Genomic DNA, 24,605 nt, shown 5'->3' on the forward strand with positions numbered 1-24,605 from the left:
GGATAGAGGGGCAGAGAAGGACAGGGAGGGACAGGGAGGAACAGGGAGGAACAGGGAGGGGAGGAAAAGCGACCAAGCTTCTGCAGGCATGTGCCGCGCCCCAGCAGCCCATACTAACTTGGTCGCCTGGGTTTGGGCGGCGTTGGGGGGGGCACTTTCTTGGTCTTTTCGTAGGGCGGCGTGCGAATAGACTGGGGGATTATCTGAACCGGAGAGCTGGCCGGCACGCCGCTCAGGGGAGCTAGAAGGACACACAGGCCAAAGAGAATAATACAGGAACACATTTCATAATGCGTGCATGATGGGGAGGAGGAGGGCAGTGCCGAACCCCCAGAGCAGAGAACACAGAGACCCCCAGAGACAAAAAAAAAAATAAAAACACATTCCAGTCTGGACCAAAAGAGGGTCTCTCAACCACATTCAGCATCACACCGTCTCGACACACAGTCTCTATTCAAAAGATTAGTGCACAGTTCACCATTAGACCCGTCACTGGAATATTCCTATTAGATACAGCAAGGGCTCTCAACCTTATTACGCATCATTGCTGCAATAAGAAAAACTTCTATTTTATATTTCTTTACAGCATTAAAGCTGTGCTTTACACTGTATGAACTTTTCACATCAAATGGACCAATAAAAATGTTGAACTACAAGGTGATTGAAGAAGATTCATCCCATCAAAGTTCCATATTTTTACAACAGTGAGGTGCCTAGGAACCAATCACATACCAACTGAAAGAGGGAGTCATAGAGTTTCTGAAGATGGCTCCCTTCAGTCTGCGAGGAGATGGCGAGTCCTGAGCAGAAAGTGTTCTGCGTTCTCCACTTCAATAAGACAGAATCCGTCACAAATGTGCAACGTGATTTTTGTGGACGGTGAACTTCCAACAGCTCAGAGCACTCCCTGTTGGGGCCACAACACTGGATGATCTCCGAAATCACCTTGAAAGAGCCGTGAGTGCAGTGACACCCAACATGCTAAATCCAGTATGGGACGGATTTGACTATGGTGTTGATGTTGTCCGTACAGCTGGAGGAGGTTCATATTGAGCACTTGTAAAATTCTATAATAAATGTTATGTTCATTTAAACGGTTTACTATTTACTGCATTGATCTGTAATGATTTACAAGCAAAATAAATCATTTTGAAATTAGATTAATCTTTTTGAATCACCATGTATTAGTTCTTTTTAAAGGGCCCATATTCTATATTTTTCTTGTATTTTATTTTGAGGTTCACTAATAAAGTTTGTGTTTTATGCACCCAAAATAGATAGATTTAATTTTTACATGATGATTTTTCAAACCCTTGTTATCATAAAACAGGCTGTTTTATTTACTGTGCCTAGGACTGATTTATGTAAATGAGCTCTGTTCTGATTTGCTGCCCCATATTGTGCCTCATTCAACAAGCAATCCTGGCTGAAACACTTCTTATAACTTTAGCACGAATGGGCAGTGCTAAGCTGCTGTAGGCTGAATAGGTGGATATTTATAAATGTGTTGATTCTGTGAAATCATCAGAACAATTCATTAAAAACAGCCTGTTTTGCAGGTTAGTTAATCAATATATGGACTCTAAAGAGAATGGTGCGCTTTGAAACCTGTTAACAATGTTTACATGTTACATAGAAATCTTATATTTCAAAAAGAAAACTCAGATTTTGTAGGATTGAGCCCTTTAACTATATTAACATTTTTCCTTCTCCTATGAACAGAGTTTTTCTTATGATGTCGACGATATGCTTATAACAGAACTGTAGGTGTTCAGCTCAGGCTTAGCTGATCCAATTAATGTCAGCTCTAATCTCTGACTGAGAAGTCTGTGTTGAACGCAAATGTGCTAAGTTAACAGTTGAGAACCCTTGATTTATGGATATATGAGAGTTGGGAAGGGTAAAACCTATTAATCACAGTCATTAATAGATCAGTATTAGATATATAATATTTCAGACTATAAGACGGGACTACTGGAAAGTGGCTCTTACCCTCTGAGATGTGGACAGTGAATGGGCTTCTGGGTATCTGCTGGCCAGCGAATGTCACATAAACAACATGAGGGCCTTCTAGCACAGGGCCATAGGTGCAGCGGAAAATACTGTCCCCCTTGTTCTCCAGGATGATCTCCACTGTGTCTCTGCGGCCCTGAGAGTCCACGATGATCACGCCTACGTCACCTGCACCCGCACCTGAGGAGACACACATAAAATGATATAGGCTCTTGTATGAACATAAAAGAGCTACATTTGTGTAAATATACACAAATAATTTAATGGTGGTTTGCAATGTTCACAAAAGCATTCAAGAACCAAAAAGCTTGAAAAATAGCAACTATAGTGAAAATAAGTGCAGTATCTGTTGTTCACCTTCTTGGTCCCCTACCTGCAGTGTAGATGTCAAAGTACGTTGGCTTATTGGCCACATTGCCCACTGGTTCCAGACCTGGGCCTCGAGCCTGCACCTTGTTGGGGTCTCCTAGAGCTTTGGATACATTCACTAAGAAGGGACTGTTGTTAATGTCCTGCCCAGCAAAGAGCACCTTCACCTGGGCACAGAAACAAGCAGCACCTCCTGTCAGACATACATGACCTGTCCCTATTAAATTTAGTCAATGTGAATTAGCTAGTGATACATACAGTAGCTTTAGAAAGTTTTTGAACATTTGTGTATAGTATAAATATGTTAAGTTCATAGAGTTGAGGAAATAAAATGCCAAAGCAAGTGACATTTATTCTAAACAGACCGTTCCAAGACCACCACTTTCTTTCGAAAGGTGGCTGCTTTTCGAAAGGTGGCTGCAGACTTGTATCCAAAATGCCTTTGTGCACTTCTGAGGTCATGATCCTATCAGTGAACACAAGTTCATCAACACCACTGTAAGACAAACAGCCCTAGACTTTGATGTTTAAAGCTCTGTGCTTTACAGAACCCTTAATACGGTCTGGTTGGAATTCTTCTCCAAGCGTTCTCCACACAAGGAGTCTAACATCAGTCTGATGTAATGCTGGAAGTGTTTTTCTTTGAAATAAATTTTATGAAGTAACAAAGAACTTCACCCTTCCTGGATCAGGGCCTTGTCATGGCAGTAGGGCTTGTGTGTTCTAGGGATCTTCAGAGCTAAGTCGTCGGGAGCAATATGCTTCTGGTAGGGTCTCCCAGGGCGAACAGGTCTGGAGTGAAGATCCAGACTTACGCGATCCAAAACCCCACCATGCGCAACACACACAGAAAAGCGTGTACCCTGCCCTGGAGAGGGTCACCGGGACCTACCCCTGGCGGCCAGGCAGCCCATGTAACCCAGCCGGGCTTAGCCCGAAGAGGCAACGTGGGGAGACCATGTGGGCCCACCACCTGCCAGGTCCAGCATGGGGGAGCGGTGCAGTGCCGTATAGGCAGGGAGGCCCTTGGTGGCCTAGGCCCTGCAGCAGAAACTGGCTCTTGGTATGTGGAATGTAACCTCACTGAGGGGGAAGGAGCCGGAGCTTGTGTAGGAGGTTGTGAGGTACCAACTAGATACAGTTGGGCTCACCTCCACCTACAGTTTTGGCTCTGGAACCAAACTCCTGGATAGGGGTTGGTCTCTCTCCTACTCAGGGGTTGCACAGGGTGAGAGGTGCTGGACAGATACTCACGAGTCTCCTGCTGGCGACCATGCAGTTGGAGTTTGTCCCGGTGGACAAGAGGGTCGCCTCAATGCGAATTAAAATTGCAGAGAGGAAAACTCTTCTGACTGTTGTCTGTGCTTATGCACCAAACAGGTCAGAGTATTCGGCCTTCTTGGAGCAAGTGGGCAGGGTTCTGGAAAGGGTCCCACCTACAGACTCTACAGAAGTCTTACTGGGAGACTTCAATACTCACATTGGCAATGACTGGGAGACCTGGACAGGCGTGATTGGGAAGAACAGCCTGCCCGATCTAAACCCGATTGGTGAATTGTTATTGGACTTCTGTGCCAGGCAAGGATTGTCCATAACGAACACCAAATTCGAACACAAGGATCTTCATAAGTGTACATGGTACAAGAGCTCCTTGGGTCAAAGGTCAATGGTCAACTTTTTTTGTCGTTTCATCTCACTTGGGACCATATGTTCTGAACACTCGGGTGAAGAGAGGTGCTGAGCTGTCAACTGATCAGCACTGTCAACTGGTGAGTTGCATAAGATGGCAGGGAAGACTGATGGTCAGACCCAGTAGGCCCAAGCAAATAGTGAGGGTGTGCTGGGAACGACTGTCGGAGGGCCCTGTTCAGAATGATTTCAACTCCCACCTCTGGGAGAGCTTTTCTCATGTCCCGGAGGAGGTAGGGGACATGGAGTCTGAATGGACCCTGTTCAAAACCTCCACTGTGGAAGGTGCCAGGCGTAGCTGTGGCCAAAAGCTTGTGGGTGCTTGTCGGGGAGGTAACCCAAGAACGTCCTGGTGGACACCGGTGGTGAGGGAGGCCGTCAAGCTGAAGAAAGAGGCCTTTAGGGACTGGTCGGCCCGAAGAACTCCCAATTCAGCAGATAGATACCGACAGGCAAAAAAGATGGCAGCCACAACGGTAGCAGAGGCAAAATCTAGGGCTTGGGAGGAGATTGGGGAGGCCATGGAAAAAGACTTTCATTTGGCCTCAAAGAGGTTCTGGACAACTCTCCGGCGACTTGGGAGTGGTCGGGGTGGCTGCATCCAAGCTGTATTCGGCAAGGATGGGGAAACTCTGACTTCAAATGAGGATATTGTCGGTCGGTGGAAGGAGCACTTTGAGAAACTCCTTAATCTGGGAGATGTGCCTCCCTCACGGGAGTCAGGACCAGAGTCTTCTGGTGTGTCAAGTTTCATTTCCCTGGTGGAGGTCACTGAGGTAGTCGGTAAGATCCTCAGTGGCAAGGCCCCGGGGGTGGATGAGATTCATCCAGAGATGCTTAAGGCCCTGGATATTGTGGGGCTGTCGTGGCTAACACACCTCTGCAATATTGCATGGACCTCAGGAACAGTATCCTTGGACTGGCAGACCTGGGTGGTAGTCCCTATTTTTACAAAGGGGGACCGGAGGGTGTGTGACAACTGTCGGGGTATCAGAGTGCTCAGCCTCCCTGGAAAAGTCTATGCCAAGGTGCTGGAAAGGAGACTCCGACCAATAGTTGAACCTCAGATTGAGGAGGAACAATGCGGATTCCGCCCCGGCCGTGGAACAATGGACCAGCTTTTGAGGAGGCATAGGAGCTTGCCAAGCCAGTCTACATATGTTTTGTGTACTTGGAGAAGGCTTATGACCATGTTCCTCGAGATATCTTGTGGGAGGTCCTCCGGGAGTATGGGGTGCCAGGGCTACTACTCCAGGTCATCCAATCTCTGTACTCCCGGAGTGAGAACTGTGTTCATATACTCGGCATTAAGTCAGACTCTTTCAGTGTTAGCGTTAGACTCCGCCAGAGTTGTGCATTATGTGGAGGGCATTATGTGTGGTGGCCAGAGGGTTGCGTCTCTGCTATTTGCAGATGATGTTGTTCTTTTGGCTGAATCACATGGATGCCTCCAGAGCTCGCTCTAGCAGTTTGCAGTTGAGTATAAAACAGTTGGTATGCGGGATAGCACCTCCAAGTCTGAGTCCTTGGTGTTAGCTCAGAAAAGGATGGCATGCCCACTCCAGATAAGGGGAAAGGATCTGCCCCAGGTAGAGGAGTTTAAGTATCTTGGGGTCTTCTTCACGAGTGATGGGAAGAGGGATCTTGAGATTGGCCGCAGGTTTGGACAGGTGGCAGCAGTAATGCGGTCACTGTACCGGACTGTAGTGGTTTACCGGTTGGCCTACATCCAGACCCTCAACTATGGTCATGAGCTGTGGGTAATGACCAAAAGAATGAGATCGCTAATACAAGCAGCGGAAATAAGCTTTCTTTGTAGGGTGGCGGGCTACACTCTATTTGATAGAGTGAGGAGCTCGGTCATCTGGGAGGAGCTCAGAGTAAAGCTGTTACTCCTCCGCATTGAGAGGAGCCAGCTTATCTGATCCGGTCTACCGGGACAAGACCTCAGGGTCATCCTAGGACCTGCTGGAGGGATTATATCTCCAAGTTGGAGTGGGAGAGGCTTGGGGTCCCCGTGAATGAGCCAGAAGAAGTTGTGGGGGGACAGAGTCGTCTGGGATTCTCTGCTCTCTCAACTGCCACCACGACCCTATCTGGACTAGCAGTTGACGATGATGATGATGATGATGATGAACAAAGAATTTCATTAAAGATTACCAATGGTTAACATGTCAAAATACTTTTGGGGCCACTGCACATATGTGTAAAAAATGCTGACATATTTTCCCATGCTGCCTTCATATGAATTATTGAGAACATATTACAGGCAAATGCTGTGGCAGATCTATGAGGCACAAAAAGATATCGTATTTTCATGGTTGGTACCTTATGAACTCCCTCCACTTTGGGCACATAGACTACAGAGTAGGTCCTGTTCTTGTCATTGTTAGGGATCACTCGAGCCTGTTAGAAAAAGAGACAGAAGAGAGATGATGAGCTAAGCGAGCATCATGCAACTTTGCATACAACTAATTAGATATGTTTATGCTTTTATAAGTATCTCATATATGGTCAGCACTTCTTCAACACTGAGCAGCTGCAACCATCATAAAAAGACTACTAGAATGATATATTAGAATAATGCTAATTATAGACAGCCTATGAACAAAAACAACTAGTGTACAGTAAATGCATAAACAGCATTCACATATCATGATGTTATTTTTTTCCAAGTCATCTATTCTTCACCTAGACGCCACCACAACTAAAGCTAACAATTTGGAAAATAAAAGTGATTAATTCTCAAAAATGACCTCTTCTGTATGACCCTCAGGATCCTCAATGTAGACCAGGACCTCTCCGAGCCCCGCCTCCACTGTCTCCACCACAAACTCAGCTGGTCTTAATACCATGTTGCCTCTGGCCTCAATGCCTGGAGAGAGCGAGAGAAAGGGAGAGAGAGAGAGACAGAAGAAAGGAAAGAGTGAGAGAGGTAAAACAATGGTAGACATAACATTTTTTGTTCTTTTTGATCTTGATTGTCCAGGTTGTCATGAAAGGTCTCCCTCACCAGGTCCATAGGCTTTGGCCCTTTTGGGGTGCAGCGTTTTGGAGCGCAGTGGGGCTCCTGGCTTCAGCTTGGCTTTGGGGAACTGAGAGAGGTAAGTCATCACAGAGTGTTCATCCACATTAGGGTCCACAATCTCCTCAGGAGCAATCACCTGCACAGGACAACAGTCGAGCGGTCAAAGGTCAGTAGAAATTGCTTGAGCCATTATATACATATGAGGGCTATGCATAGGTACACGAGTACTCGCTTAAGCATTCAAGGTGCCAGTATTTAAATACTGAAGCCACTATTAAGGTCTTTGTTAAGTTTAATCATGGAAACAGACAAAATATACAGGTTAACAATTCAGTGAAATGTTGCTCATGTTTGTAAATATGTGTTACTCTGGTACTTTGAAACACACTGAAGTGGTGAATCTGTTACTCATTCAATACAAAAACCTAGCAATGTTCCTCAGCCGTTTTTCAATAATAGAACATATTGGGTGATGGAAAACACATAGAATTGAATAAAATTGTATGTACGTAAACCTGCCCTCCAATCCATGCCCTCAACTCTTCATTTTATTATTTAGGCCGTATAAAAATTTAATTTTAACTTCTTCGCTATTTCTTTCTGTCATTTTTTTAAGAAAATATGTCTGCCACTTCATAATGTATTTATTTGGTCAGTCAGCTGATACAGATTTTTTTATCACTGAACTGGGTGTGTGTAAATTTGTCTTGTGCCTTGTGTTCTATGCGTTCAAGATTAAAACATTTTGACTCCACAATTTACCAAACTTAATGTTGCATTCAGTGGAATATTCTAATGCATATGTACACTGTTTAGAAGCTGCCTGATTTTGCTTTGCCTGATGTCAGTACTCTGATGATTAATGTGAGGTGACATGAGGTATTGGACAATAACGCTCCACAGTTTTATCCAAATACATACATAAGTCAGGTTTGAGTTACTGTTACTGTGAAGAAATCTCATAGCACAGCAGAATTTGTAAAACAAACATGATTTTGAGAATATTAAAAGTCCTAGATTTACAAACTGCTGCAACTGCAAAAGTCTTGACCCTTGACAATTATGGTACTGCTCTGCCTTTGTGCAACACCAGTGCTGCCACCTAAAAAGGTATGTCTACAGCCCAGGCCCAGATTAAGAGACCCTTATTAGTCCCACACCTCCACATTTAACCCATCCATGCAGTGAAACACCACATACACACTAGTGAGCCCGCACACACACACACACACACACACACACACACACACACACACACACACACACACACACACACACACACACAGCAGGGGGCAGTGAGCAGCCCTATCCACAGTGCCCAGGGAGCAGTTGGGGGTTAGGTGCCTTGCTCAAGGGCACTTCAGTCACATACTGTTGGCTCTGGGGATCGAACCAGTGACCTTCCGTCAGTCACAAGGCCGGTTCCCTAACCTCCAGCTCACGACAGCCCCCAGATTACTTTTACCAAATGGAATGCACTTCTTAACTCTGCCAACAAACATTTTCACAAACGACAAAATGTGTTTGTCCTCCAGTCTAAAACAGAGTAAACCAGATAAAACAGTGGAAGTGACTCAAGTGGAGACCACATCAAAAGACACCTCACCTGCAGTCAAGGTGCATTTGATTGCTCCTAAAGTTTCCTGCCATCAGTAGAAACATGCACAAATGAATGAAGGATATTGGGACAATCACTGAGCCAAATTGCAAAGGGGATCCATAACGAGAAACAGAGAGCAAATGGGAATACATGTGTGTACAGACAGAGAGAGAGAGAGAGAGAGAGAGGAAGGAAGGAGAGAGGTCAGCACCATCTGGCACACACATTTGATTCCTATTATGGGGGGGGGTGAATTCAGACTGCTGTGTGTCATTATAGCTCTCTGAATTACAGGTGCAATCACTGTCTCACTCACACATACACAAACTCACAAAACCTGCACTGAACATCACAGATTAAGTGAGAGAATTTGTGTAATGGCTTCAAAATTCCAAGGTGCTGTCATAAGAGCTTGTCCATGTTAATGCTCGTTTAATTTAATGTGCCATTAGTCAAACCTTCTCTTATAACATACTGTCTCAAACCTTTCTAATTAGACTAGCCTAATCACTGCTCTTTCATCTTTTATGTTCATCTTCATTTTATCAAGATGGTTCACATTCCTGTTTTTTATGACTTCAGCCACCTTTCTTCACTCTGCACTGGTCTGTTCACTTCTATTCTGACAACTGACTTTCCAGTTGACTGACTTCTCTTCAAAACTGCTATCCTTTCTTTCACCCCTTCCCCTGCCTAAAAAAGCCAACTGATGTGTGCGTGTATATATATATATATATATATATATACACATTCATATATATATACATTCACTGTTCCATCCAAATCATTGAATTCAGGTGTTCCAATCACTTCCATGGACACAGGTGTATAAAACCAAGCCCCTAGGCCTGCAGACTGCTTCTACAGACATTAGTGAAAGAATGGGTCGCTCTCAGGAGCTCAGTGAATTCCAGTGGGGTACCGTGATCGGACGCCACCTGTGTAACAAGTCCAATTATGAAATTTCCTCACTACTAAACATTCCACAGTCAACTGTCAGTGGGATTATAACAAAGTGGAAGCGATTGGGAACGACAGCCACGGAGTGGTCGGCCACGTAAAATGACAGAGCGGGGTCAGCGGATGCTGAGGCGCATAGCATGCAGAGGTTGCCAACTTTCTGCAGAGTCAATCACTACAGACCTCCAAAGTTCATGTGGCCTTCAGATCAGCTCAAGAACAGCATAGAGAGCTTCATGGAATGGGTTTCCATGGCTGAGCAGCTGCATCCAAGCCTGACATCACCAAGCGCAATGCAAAGCGTCGAATGCAGTGGTGTAAAGCGCCGCCTCTGGACTCTGGAGCAGAGGAGACGTGTTCTCTGGAGTGATGAATCACGCTACTCCGTCTGGCAATCTGATGGAAGAGTCTGGGTTTGGCGTTTGCCAGGAGAACGGTACTTGTCTGCCTGCACTGTGCCAAGTGAAAAGTTTGGTGGAGGGGGGATTATAGTGTGGGGTTGTGTTTCAGAAGTTGGGCTCGGCCCCTTAGTTCCAGTGAAAGGAACTCTTAATGCTTCAGCACCAAGAGGTTTTGGAGAATTTCATGCTCCCAACCTTTTCAGGAACGTTTGGGGATGCCCCCTTCCTGTTCCAACATGACTGCACACCAGTGAACAAAGCAAGGTCCATAAAGACATGGATGAGCCAGTTTGGTGTTGAAGAACTTGACTGGCCTGCACAGAGTCCTGACCTCAACCTGATAGAACACCTTTGGGACAAATTAGAGCAGAGACTGTGAGCCAGGCCTTCTCGTCCAACAAAAGTGTCTGACCTCACAAATGCGCTTCTGGAAGAACGGTCAAAAATTCCCATAAACACATTCCTAAACCTTGTGGAAAGCCTTCCCAGAAGAGTTGAAGCTGTTATAGCTGCAAAGGGTGGGCTGACATCATATTAAACCCTATGGATTAAGAACGGGATCTCACTCAAGTTCATATGCGTGTGAAGGCAGACAAGCGAATACTTTCGGCAGTACAGTATAAATACATGTTTAATACCTACCACTTCGTGGCTGAGTTGCTGTCGTTCCTAATCGCCTACACTTTGTTATAATACCACTGTAATGCTGATTGTTCTGTAAAGCTGCATGGTGACAACACCTGTTGTAAAAAGCGCTATATAAATAAACTTTGCTTGCTTGCTTGCGCTCATGCTTCTCTCTCACACCATGCCGTTTAAGTGGCTGCTATATTTAACTTCAGGTTGCAGGGATAAGGGCCTTCTGGAAATAGTGCCACATGGTATTTAGCACAGCCGCTGAGAGGGGTGGAAGGACCGAGCCAGAGAGAGAGAGACAAAGAATTCAACCACCACCAAAACGGCTAAACTGAAACTCTCACAGTAGGGCAGTAGCTCACTGTATGCATTCCAAAAATTCCCCCCTTTCTCTTGAGGGAAATGGCTAAACTCTCCCTGAACCAGACACCCTGCTGCTCTGTTTTCACTGAGTGATTTCACTGTGTATCGTGTGTTTGCTGTGTGAAATCTGCAGTTTTTAACAAAGACACAATCTGTACAGATGTATGGTGACATTTGAACACGGCTGGTCAAACTAGATGTTTTATTAAAGTTGAAATATGTTAACACCTCTTCGAAAGGGACCTTTACAACCTTAAATGTGGAATTTCTCTGTAAATTTTGGCATAGATTTTTTATTTATTTGCTGAAATCGCCATACTGGAAAAAAAACAAACCATACCAAATGTGCTTCTGCACAGGGCATATTTCATGGGTTTTCTCCAGTATGTTAAATTCAGTAAATAGACAGTTAACTGAGCATTAAAATGTGCAGAAGTGTGCTCACTATAGAGAATGTTAACTTATTTTCACTTAGAAAGTCAACAAAACGTGTCATTTGACTGGAGGTGCTTAAACTTTTGCATATGACTGCATGCATACCAGTGAGCTGGAATTCACTACAGGAAACACTAAAACTCAGGTCACTGGTGTCACTCAGTCATTTTAAACTTTTAATATCAAACCACCTACAGACAGCCTGTACCTGTTTTACTTAATTATATTTATTCGTAACTTTTATTTTTGTATTAGTTCTCCTTAGTTTTTTTTATCTCTTTTTATTTATTTATTTCCTCTCATTTTATTTTAAGTTTTTATGATTACTTTTTTTTTTTAATTTGTGATATTGTACTATTACTTTACTAATTTCTTATCTATTTCTGATCTTAATTTCTTACCATTTAAATCTCAAGTTCTATTTTTTTATCTACTTTTATCTTTTATTCACTGTTATTTTACATTTTCTTTTAATTTAAAATGATTAAATGTAGTTATTATTTTCTTTGTCATGTCAAAATCCCTGTTTTTGTAAATGCTTGGCTACATTGAAAATCAGGGGTTGCCCTCAATGTACTTCCGAGTCAAAATAAAGGTTGATTGATACCTCTGTTTTCACACAAGAACTGTTTTTAGTACAAGCTCAGAGAATATGTACACACTACTATGCTTCTACAAGACTCTAAGGACAAATCAAGACCAAGCAAAGATAGAAATGAAGTGCAAATAACAGCAAAGTTAAGGCCAGAAACCAAGCAATGCGTGAAACTCCTGTTTCAGGCTATTTATACGCCTAATGCAGAGCAGATTTGTCCGAGATACTGGACCATGTACTGCTTGGCGCCTCTCACAAACACATGCACACAGGATCATTCAAACTAATGAGGCCAGTGAATGAACAAATTAACTAATCAAGAGGTTTTAATGAGAGGAGGAAAACCTGTGGAATATGTCTGCAGCACACACTCACACAAAACACACGAAGAAACATGATGTCATGCTCATGTTTTCCTTCTCCAAGCTTCAAATTCCTAGTTATGCTTTCTTTTGCCAGGGAGCCTGATTCCCTCTCAGGGATGTGTGTAGTAGAAGTTCTCCAATCACCGGTACAGTGCAAACGTTTCTGCAGCCTCCAAAGTAGTGCTACACGATGTGATGTTTGATAAAACTATTTGATATATAATTTTTATTTTGCTGTGTAAACAGAAATCTAACTAATGTCTCCCTTAAGCAAATACCAGAAAACAAAAGACAAAAGTGCCGTTATTGTCCCACAATATAAAGAAATAATTTACAAAAATTATTTCAATAACAATGTAATTATGAATTATTTTAAAAACCTAATCATGTTAATATTTTGTAACACTTATTTAATAATTCAGTAATCATTATTTAATAATAATTCATTTATCTCAGCCTTACAGTCATGAAGTACATCATAAAGAGGATTTTATGTGGATTTAAAAGTTGAAAGTGTATAAACAACTTGCTTTAAGCATGAAAGAAACCAAGCACACCTTACAGAATTAGATCAACAGAGTAACTAATTTACTATTATCTAAAACACAGTGGAGTCATCAGCCCACATAAACAATACAGGACTGGATGAATAAGGTAACTACAGTTATCCGAATCTGAACATGGCACAGTCATCAACCAGCTCAGTAGCACAGAGGGCCAACTAGTGTAGTGCTTGAACGATTCTTAGCAAAAGCCCCGCTTGTGGTTATATTTTGTTGGTTGTAGCTTATATCCCCTGTGGCCCACCCACATCATGGGTCATGCCCATCCAAACGGCAGTCGTGGCATCGATACTGGCACTAGCTCTAATGAAGCATGAGATTTAATTCCTTTAATGCAAACTTGAATGTCATTGGATGCCATGATATTTGGAACTGTACTGTAGTCCATAAACACTGGAAGAACCACTATAAATTACACTCAGATCAGGAGTGCGCTGCTTACCTGAGGCACTCCAAGCCAGTCATCGGCCTGCTGCATGGCCTCCCTGGCATTCTCCACCGGCTGATTCGGGTCCCACATCTCCCAGTCAGGGCACAGACCTGAAAGAGAGGGAAAAAGAGAGATAGGGTTATAGCTATGGTCAACATTTGGACGGTCATCGTTCCTTTCAGTTCCTTTTCATCCTCTGCCTCTGTGACGGTCAAAACATACAAGCTAATACAGCTTTAATGATTTGCTTCACAGTCAAACTGACAGATCCTCTAAGACACCAGTGATACCACCTGAACTACATTTTCTTTTTAAAAGGCACTACCATCACGGAATAATCTTAGACTAAACTTTCAGAAGTTCCTGAAAAATATGTTGAATATTTTGGCAACCAATTCCCATTTTCTGCTTACCACAGGTGACTTCAATATCATCGCCTGAAAAAGGAGTGACTCAAGTTTAATTTACTATGGGAACAGTCAGCAAACAGGCAAGCAGAAAGTGACCCACTATGCACACTGTATGACATTTTCCTATGTCTTTATATCTATTCTTTCCCAGTTAAGGGGTCCAGGCACTCTAAAGTTAAACAGCTTCCTTAAGAAAATGCTAGCTTGTATCTAGGGTTGTGTAAAAACAGAGGTGTGAGGTTATTGGACAATGGATTACAGCCTGGCAGAGTGTGAGAGGAATTTGGTTCGAGTGTAACTAGAGACCCTTAAACCACGAGACTACACCGCTGCTGCCAAGTCCATATATCAGAAACAGCTTTGTGCACAGTTTGACCCTCTGGAGCTCCATACTCACACAGACCTGCTATTAGTTTGAATGGCTCACCTCCTGCTGCCAAAACTGTTTTTCACACCTTCTATAGGCCCAGAGTGGCATTTAGATCTAAATGGGAGTGAAGTGGGGGAAACAATGACTGTATTAAAGTAGGACGAGTAAACAAAGTGTGAATGAATGGGGAAACTATATATTTATTCACTTAGTCTCAACTATTGCTAACAAATCTCAAGGCCTTTCACCCTAAAGCTTCTTTATAACACACGTTCACATATGCACGTGTACACAAATTGCTGCTGTCAGGACAAAACTTCATATCTCGATTTTTGTTGTTTTTCAGTTTTTGACATAATATTAAAATGGCTTTTGCCCCTTACATTGTGTGTCAACTAGGTTTTTTCCCCTTTTCCTATAAAGTTACCATTTTGGAGATACAGGTTTTTGTTCTGACAGCAGCGAAATATCCTGGGGCTGAGTATTCTATCATATGCCAATATAATGAATGAATATGCTAATTATTTGGGGAATAATTAGAATACTCATTCATTATATTACTATTGGCTTCCTTATTTAGTATTCAAAAGATTCATCTTTTATTAATGCTGTAGACCCCACCAGAGGTATTTATCGCTGCTTTAAACAAAACATTTTGTCATAAAACCAGGAAAAAGAAGTTACTTAACGATATACATGACATCAGGCCACCAGCGTAATCGTAGTGAAAAAAAATAGCATAGCCATTCCCAATTTTGCAATTCCCCCCTTTTCTTTGAAAGACTGTAACAAAATAAGTTAGTGAAAGATATTAAACTAATGAACAACAATTAAACAAAGAGAATTAGATGCATTAGGGGTGATCTGATCTGTTTGGCTATAGTTTCAGAGCTGGATGACATTCATGGGAAGAATCTGAGGAGTGGTGGTGCACCGCTCTACTGCGCGGTATTGCATGCACAAACATGACCTGTATGAAAGAGTCATCAGAAGCAAACCTTCCCCTTGACCAGGGCAGCACAAAAAATCTATTTTGTATAATTGCAACAATCACATTGTTAAGAGCTGAAATTAAATACAGATGAAATTACCTCATACGCAGCACCAGAGAGACATCATGACAGCACAAACTGTTACAAGCCTCATGAGTGCTCCTCTGTGCTGAGATTGAATCCGGTACTCCCACAGGAGGGATGAGCATTCGGCTGAATGGCCAAGTACAAAAATGATGAAACACACAGCTCAAAAAACACTTCAGCCTGAACTACAAACCTGTAAAAGTGCGTCACATATACTCACACTCAGCACTGAGTTTTAAGTGTGTAAGGCTGTAATGGCTACTGCCACAACAAACATATTAAATAACTGAACAAACAAAAATAAATGAAGAAAAATACTTATTTGTTCATGTGCCTATATAAAATCTATGATGTTGAGGTAATGCTGTGCCAGCCTTTGAGCACACAAAATAATGTATTAATAACAGCTTATCACTTTTCATATCGACATTGTGATATCCGACAGGTTTATCAAACACTGCATTTTATGTCTATTATTTATATCTATATTGTGCAGCCCTTTTTGTGACCTTATCACAAAAGTATGAAGTCTAAAGTTAGCAAAACAACATTTAGATAAATCAGAGGCATTTTAGAAACAAGTGCTGTGGACTGATGAAGTAAAAGTCAAGTTGCCCTTTATTAACCAGAACGGGCAAATTCACCAATTAATTGAACCATCTGTGCATTGAAACACCACATACACGCTAGTGAATGCACACACACTAGGGATCAATGGGCACACTTGCACCAGAGCAGTGGTCAGCCCTATCCACAGTGCCTGGGGAGCAGTTTGGGTTAGGTGCCTTGCTCAAATGCACTTAAGTCATGTCCTGACGGCTCGGGGGATCGAACCGGCAAACGTCCAGTCACAAGGTTGGCTCCCTAACCTCCAGCCCATAACTGCCCAAATGAGAATAAAAATGAAATTCTTTGGCCACAATCACTAAATGTATGTTTGGAGAAAAAAGAGCAGCATCTGATGAAAAGAATACCTTGCCAACTGTTAAGTATGTGGGTGGATCCATCTTGCTTTGGTTTGGTAAGAGGCTGGCTTCTTTCTAGGACAAGGATCCAAAAATATGGATCCAAACCGCAAAATCATAAACTGCTTCAAGAAATGAAAAGACGAAGCTTTTGGAATGTCCCTCACAGTCCTCTAACTTGAGCATAATCAAAAATCTGTGCACAGATCAATAAATACAGTTGCTGTGCAGGCAGGATGCCCCAGAAATATCACAAGTGTTCCGAAAGAAAGAGTGGGAGAAAATACCGAAAACGAGAACAGAAAGATTCCTAGCTGGCTACATAAAGCTTTTGCAAGCGGTGATATCTGCCAAAGGGTGTGTTATTAAGAACTGAATTAGTAGAATGTCCAAGCTCGTACACGTACCACAATTGTCTTTATTTCTTCTTTATCCTAATCAAATATAAAGTAACATATATGGAATATCTATATTTGGTGTAACATAATATGCAATTTGGACAGGGGTGCCCAAATTTTTGCATACAACTGCAAGAAAGCAAAAATCTAGTCAAGATTCACAATGTTGCAGGACAGCTGTTTCTCAGCACATCTGGGATCAACAATAAAGGAACAAACATTACTTACATTAAATTACCTTTAATTAAGAAACTAAAATCATTTGTTTTAAGGGCGGTTTTGAGAACAACAATTCGAGTACTTGTTCTGAAACACTACCGAGTCCTCGAAGTCTGTAAAATGCTGTGCAGACCAGGCCTAACACACACACACACACACACACACACACACACACACACACACACACACAAGAGGTAGGATAAAGTGTAATGTGTGCTGGCAGAAACTTCTTAAAGCAGCATGTGTTTTCACTTAATCATGTTTGCTACACTCGCCTCTGACACTTTCCATGCTGTTACAGTATAAAGCAGCAGCTCATTAACCAGACCAGAGTCCTACACACATACAAACACCTGTACCATCCAAAAACCAGCCCCACGCCTGCTGCAGTGAGTGGGCCCCTAATGTGTCCCAGAGTAGGGTCAAAAGGCTAGCACTAATCAGCAATGCTAAATTTCCCAGAGTTCCTGGATTATTATTATTAGTGAGCCTATGATTTGGGATGCTCTAATGCACTCATTAAACCAGAAATCGGAAGAGAGACAACAGACTGTTGATACAAGCTAGCACTCAGTGTCTACTGATGATGACCACACATTAGCCACATGGGTTGGGAGTATCAGCTGAACTGTGCTGTGTAATTCAGTGCTGTGAGGGATTTGGCAAAAGGCAAACACACTTTATAGCCTACAACCACCCAACACAATCCATAAATCCAACCCCTACTGCCTAGAGCTTCAGTTCCACCAGGCTGGAGGTCCATTACAAGAAAATCAATCAAGCTATTGTGTGTGAGATGTGACCTCTCCACACTTCAGGATTTCATATGATGACTAATAAACATATTTGTGTGCACACACACGGCTTCTAATACCATGGAGTTATTTAACTTCACAAGCTTAAAGAGACTCTCCAACCAAAATGAAAAGATGCGACATCTAATGTAAACAAGCAAACTCACATACTACCAGAGGTGGACGAAGTACACAAACCATGTACTGGAGTTAAAGTCGAGACACCCAAGGTAAAATATTACTCCAGTAAAAGTAGAAGTTCCTCCCTTTAGACCTCCACTTGAGTAAAAGTACTAAAGTATTTGCCTTCAAATGTACTTAAGTATCAAAAGTAAAAGTACTAAAAGAGTAATTATGGCTCTGAAGTTCTATTATAGTTTTTGTTACAAGACTCACATTTCAGGTGAAAGTCCTCCAGCGTCTCTCTTGGTAAACCAGTCTTTTAATAGAACGTCATTAATTAGTGACGCTGACGTCTAATAAAATGATCATAAGCACAAAACACTGAAGGTAAACAGTTTCCATCAGCGAGAACCGAGTGGCTCTGAAATCACTTTTTACACACAAGTAAAGTTTCAGTTTAAGGTTTATTTACAACTTAGTTCCAAGTTTAAGTTGAATAAAAACTGGCTTTAAACTCAGGATCACAGATGAGCTCCTTTACTGTGTTGATCTGTAGGTTTATAAACATAAACTAGCCAAAATTAACTTACTATAAAATGAAATGCAAGAAAAAAGCCGCGTCAGTCTCGACTGCATATGTGGACATATTTCTATATTGTGCTCTATTTACACAAAGTTAGGTTAGTTCATCATTTATGTTGAACAGACTCTCCCAAAGTTTTACGCTGCTGCGCTGACGTTGAACCGTGTGCTGCACTGGGTCGGTATGACCAACAGGTCAAAACCAGCTCTAAACAAAGTGACCGCTGGGCCCTGATTGGTGCTCTGGCTTTGCGCTTCTTTCGTTTTGTCATGTTATGTTTTTATACACACAGAAACCAAAAGGAACGACAGATTTCTCAAAATGTAGTGGAGTGAAAGTAAAAAGTCGCCCAAAATGGAAAAACTTCAGTACAGATACATGAAAAAAACTAGTTAAGTACAGAAACTAATTAGATGTACTTCGTTACTGCCCACCACTGCATACTACAGTGGTTCTTCAGTAGTTTCTTGAGCAAAATGTTCCAGTTTAAAGCCTAGGAAATCCCCCTTCTGATGATGTATCTTGAAGGTAGGAGATACTTGGAAAACTGTACCTACTTTGGACTGGACTTTTTGCTAGCTGGCAATTGCCAAAGAAAGTCAGATAGTTAGTCCTACTGATGGCAAGCCCTATCACAATTGTATAATTGTGGTAACTGCCTATCATAGCAACAAAACACTATAATAATAATATTACTCCTTACTTTCAAAGCAATTCATAACCTCGCCCCTTTGTATATTTCTGACCTTATTAATCTCACTTCACATTCACGATCACTGAGATCATCTGCCTCTATCCACCTGTCTGTACCCACTATACGCCTTAGCACCATGGGAGGTAGGGCCTTTAGTACCTCTGCCCCCAGGTTATGGAATGCTCTACCTCCTGACTTAAGGAACTCTGACTCTATTTTACATTTCAAGTCGGGTCTCAAAACATATCTCTTTAGATCTGCATATAACTCCTAACTCCAATCACTCTGTTTTATTAATTTTATCCATTTTTATTTTATTTTCATTTATTTTATTTTATTTTATTTTATACTTTGAGTGTTATCTCTTGGTTTTTACTGTGTTTTTTACTGTGTTTTATTGTTTTACTGTTTATTTACTATTATTATTGTCTCATTTTATGTAAGGTGACCTTGAGTGTCAGAAAGGTGCCGTCAAATAAAATGTATTATTATTATTATTATTATTATTATTATTATTACAATGGAGGGCAATGATTACTCGAACGGCAAAAATGACTCTAAAGATGACATCTAGTTAGCAAAGTAGCACCCTGGCTATATCAGTATCTCACTTTGCCTTCTTTTCTCAGGATAAAAGGGTAAACATTTATAAATAAAGAGAGAATCCACAACCAAGTTCCACTAATGCTGCTTGCATTTATTAGCCTATAGCTCAGAAGCTAAGCCAGCAGTCAGAGGTTATATGATCTATTTCTGAAATGCATGCTGGGTACTGTAATGACAGAACATTGATTAATGAAAACATGTAAATGATATAAAATCGTGACTTCTGTCAAAACAACGAGGCTGGGAATTATAAGGCAAGAGAAAAACTGGAATAACGTGATAAGTAACACATTAAATGCTAGTTTTAGTCCTGCGTGTCACTTTAACTGAGCTATAGCTACAGGCTACAATTTATGTATTAAAATGATCTGGAGAACATAAAACAAACGCTCATTGATAAAAATTACTTCGGACCTAAACGTCTCTGCAGCAAAACGAGTTCAGTATGTAGTCGCTAAGCATTCGAGATCCAAGTGTAATCACAGCATGAAAGTCTCCAGAGAATAAGACAGCAATATCCCTCTTTGTCCCTTTCCCTTCCTTTTTATCCCTTCATCCAATTCTCTGTCACTGTGATCAAAGCTTGTATTTAAGCCAGATCTGAGCTATTTGAGAGCTTGACCAAAGAAATGAGCTCCATGCCATGAGCTAGATGTAAGATTCTTTCTCCAGGAAGAGGGAACCAGATGCTGGGCAGCTGTCTGGTGAGATCCAAGCTAGAGCCAGTGCAACACAAGGACTAATATTAAACATGCCATAAAAAATCCCATTTCATTCTGACCTTGAATGCCACAGCTGTGAAAAAAGATGTATATAAAAGGATACAGACAAAAGAATTAATGTTATATTAATTAATGAATATAATATTAAATTAAAATATTAAAAAGACTTAGAAATAACAAGAAGCAGCACCACAGGTGTATTATATTAAGCTGAAAGCCAGTTAGCACTATGTGTCAGCTGTAAAAGGTGTCTGGCAATCAGCACTTGTCAAAGCAATGAGGCAGTTAACCAAAGTTTGAAAATGCCAAAAAGTAGGTTCCTGAATTTGAGATAAAGTGATGAAAAATGATCCGTGTTAAAGGAAAGCAGATATGTACATTATGACAGCATTTGTGAAACATGGACAAACTGCGTCAGCAGAGAAGATCAGCGGTTAACAGCAATAAAAAGCAGCCTCAAAAATGACCACAGAATTGAATGAACACATCTGTGACTCAGGAATTTATAGCAGGACTAACACTCAGAAACTACTGGCATGATCCAGAGCTTACGCACAACAACACAGCACCTGGTGTAGTGAGCACAGGCTCGACCCATGAGCAGTGAAAAAAGTCATATTCAACAGAGCTAAATACACACGTGTCCACACGCGCACACACGCACACACGCACACACACGCACACCTACACACACACACATACACACACACACATACACACACGCACACACACACATACACACATACACACACGCACACACACGCACGCACACACACACGCACGCACACACACGCGCACACGCACACACACACACACGCACGCACACACACACACACCTACACACACACACATACACACACGCGCACACGCACACACACACACACACACGCACGCACACACACACACACGCACACCTACACACACACACATACACACACACGCACACACACACACACACATACACACACACACATACACACACGCACACACACGCACGCACACACGCACTCCTACACACACACACGCACACGCACACACGCACACACACACACACACACGCACACGCACACACGCACACACACACACGCGCACACGCATACACACACGCTCACACGCGCACACACACGCACACCTACACACACACATACACACACATATACTCACACACACACACACACACACACACACACACATGCAAGCACCTCAGCTTTCCACCACTGTGCTCCATGCTTTTGTCCTTAACTGACCCTGAGCAATCTGATTTATGAATTGCACTGGACAGATGTGATCAGGTCTCATTCTCTCCATTTTCCTTACTCAGGGTATTCTGTAATGATTTGCTGTGAGCCACAAAGCCTCATTATGTACAGACCACCACGTGCATGATCCTAAGGGAAGAAGTCCACATTAGGAGCTGCACGCAGGGCTGAAAGATTAATTACTCGTACATCGAAACAGCAATTTGAAAGAATGCAATTTTCAAATCGCAACAGCTGCAATTTTTATAATAGTTACACAGTCCATTATCAACAACACTCTTAAGACAGTTCTTTAAGGGTTCTTCAGTAAAGAAAACACTTAAATCATGATTAAGGGGTTCTTTGCACAGTGAAATGGTTCTTAAGATTGATGGAGCATGGATGGAGTATGGTTGTCTACAGAAACGTTTCTGAAAAGAAAAAGTTCATCTATTTTTATGATGTCAAGCTTGCAACAATTCAAGAACCCTTTGTGGTGCTATGTAGAACCGTTTACATATTCTCTATCAACCTGAAGAAACATTTCACAATGCAAAGAACCATTTAATCATGCAAAGGGTTCTTTGAGTGTTCATGGTTCTCTATAGAATCATTTTCTCTACTAAGCAACCTGTGAAGAACCACCTTTTTTAAGTATAAATGTTGACACATTCCAAGTTTTAGGTGGAGAAACTGTACATAATTACACGGAGCTTGTGAACTGCTTTTAGATCAATTTGACAAATAATAAGGAACCAGCCATCTGTGTGTTGTGACAACACAACCACAAATAACTGGCAGGCTGGAGAGCTGTGTTAGGCTGGCAAGCCTCATGCATCACTGTATAGGAAACGTTAAACAGCAACTTAAATAATGCAATATGTAATATTGTAATATTATGTAATATTATGTAATATAATGTAATATTGGTCAGAAAAATTGCAATTAGATATTTTGCCAAAATTGTTCAGCCCTAGTTGCACAGACAAGTCAATTACTCACTTAATAAAGTTAATAAAATTAATAAATCAACTAATAAATCCACAAGTCAGTGCTGTCAACTAGTCGAGGACTGTGCCTGAAAGAAAATAGTGGTAAAACTGCATTGAAATGCAGGAGCAGAGAACAGAAATCAGTTTTTCGGCTACGCACTAAGCCAAAAAGTACTTTATTGGTGAGGAAACACTGCACAACATCAAACCAATGCCACTGTAAGACTGCGCTGAAGTACGAGCTTGTAGTTCCCAGGTTTTGGTTTTGGTTTGGTTGGCACTGGTTGTGGCCAGCTCTCCTAATCAAGGCAGATGTTCAGGTTAACCCAGTTTAAGCTCATTAAATGAATGAATTAACTCACAGTCCACTCTGCCGTGCAAGGAAACACATGGGAATCCAAGGACGCACAGTCTTTAGTCCTTTAGTCTACAAAAGCAGATATTAGCTGTATCGCCTTTCTGTGCTTTATTGAGTATTTTTTCGTACTGTATTGTTAACCTTCGCCCAGCTGTATCTGATGTTGGAAGTGCATGAGAATGGCTTCTGAAAACTGATCTAGAAACAAGCGGAAGGGTCTAATGACACGCTGGTTGATGATGCCCATTTAATGAACTAGTGTTTGTTTTTAAAATGTATTTAAAGAAATCAAATGAAACTTTATTTTACCAATCTAAAACTTTTACGCATTGTTGAAATAAATACTTTATCATTATCGTCACCAGTTACCATTATGCAGTTATATTACTCTAAATGGTTCAGAGGTTGTCATTCATTCTTATTTATGTAAAAAAAATTGTTTTGTTTTTTTACTTTGGCCATAATACTCCATAATTATTTGACCAGAATTTGACATGAGTGATTAAGCACGAATTTCAGATGTTCTGCATCTGCATGAAATAGCTGTAGGCCCTTCTTCTATGTCAGCTTTCCAAACAGGCAGGCCGAGGACCATATGTTTAAAGTACATTGCTGTTGTCGGATCTCCAAAATGACAACTTTACAGGAGAAGGAAAAATCATACTTTACCTTTAATGTAAGTCAATGGAACCAGACTTTTTTCCCAAGTCTTTTTGGGCTGTTTCCTTTGGTCCATTCATCATGAAATGTACACACAAGGTGAAGGACACTAGATATTCTCAAATTAGGTGAAAAATGGAGATACGAGGTTTTGTTCCGAGAGCAGCGATATTCTAATTCTGCATGTTGCCATTTCAAAGCTGCCATTGAAAAAAAAATGTAATCCATGTCTCAAAGCAGTTCGCAAGTGACGGTGGCTTGCATCCAGGGAGACCTTGCCATGGTGACATAGGAAAGCTTTAGCAGTGTCTAATGTTTATTTAAGGTGGAAAACAGAGAGCGGGATGCTCCGTGCTCCTAACGTTTTGTTCTATAATACTGGGTGTGGATGGACATCAACAATGAGGAGTTTGTCGTCCATGGCGCCCCAAAAAAATCAACATCCGGTTTATTTCATCAAGCTGGGAAAATTGAACCCGTTCCGCTAACGGCTGTGCCGCCGCGGCTGGTGGTGGTGGAATTTTCTGTCTTGCTCCATTAAAAACAAAACAATATCCTGTTTGGCGTCATCTAACATGACAACGCAACAACAGCACAGTATCTACTCCCCCTTCATTAAAACTCCTCTCAGCAAGACATGAAAGGCAAAAACATGTCATGGGTCATCACTCTTCACTCGCATAGCTCATTTACTCACCAGGGGCGCAGTTGTCCACCAGGGCACCCAGCGCCTTGCCGTCCCTCCAGTCCCGGTGGAAGTTGTTGATGGGCAGCTGGGGAACCTTGTTCTGGATCCAGCCCAGAAGGCGCTGCTTGGGAGTGAGCTTCTTGGCATCTTCGTCGTCTTCATCCTCCCACATGGGCATAGAGATGGAGTAGTGCAGGATGAGCGTCCATATCAGCCCCAGGATCAGCTTCAGGTTGCCGTCCACTATTGCTTTACTGTC

General features: G+C 41.9%; 1 protein-coding gene across 8 annotated transcripts in view; it reads right to left on the reverse strand.

Moving 5' to 3' along the window:
* Nucleotides 1–24,605, reverse strand: part of flncb (filamin C, gamma b (actin binding protein 280)) — a 113,664-nt gene that overhangs the window by 47,886 nt on the left and 41,173 nt on the right. For 4 of the 8 annotated variants that reach the window (XM_037539075.1, XM_017698973.2, XM_017698976.2 and 1 more), the window contains exons 2-9: nt 24,356–24,604; nt 13,460–13,557; nt 7,085–7,235; nt 6,828–6,946; nt 6,400–6,477; nt 2,387–2,549; nt 1,993–2,193; nt 119–241 (exon numbers count right to left, since the gene is read on the reverse strand). In XM_037539075.1, coding sequence (XP_037394972.1) covers nt 119–241; nt 1,993–2,193; nt 2,387–2,549; nt 6,400–6,477; nt 6,828–6,946; nt 7,085–7,235; nt 13,460–13,557; nt 24,356–24,604 — 1,182 coding nt within the window. The remainder of the gene's footprint in view (nt 1–118; nt 242–1,992; nt 2,194–2,386; nt 2,550–6,399; nt 6,478–6,827; nt 6,947–7,084; nt 7,236–13,459; nt 13,558–24,355; nt 24,605) is intronic. The other 4 variants (XM_037539078.1, XM_017698975.2, XM_017698977.2 and 1 more) reach the window with 1 other exon arrangement.

Source organism: Pygocentrus nattereri, chromosome 1, assembly GCF_015220715.1.
Source record: "Pygocentrus nattereri isolate fPygNat1 chromosome 1, fPygNat1.pri, whole genome shotgun sequence".
In the NCBI taxonomy this organism is placed as follows: domain Eukaryota; kingdom Metazoa; phylum Chordata; class Actinopteri; order Characiformes; family Serrasalmidae; genus Pygocentrus; species Pygocentrus nattereri.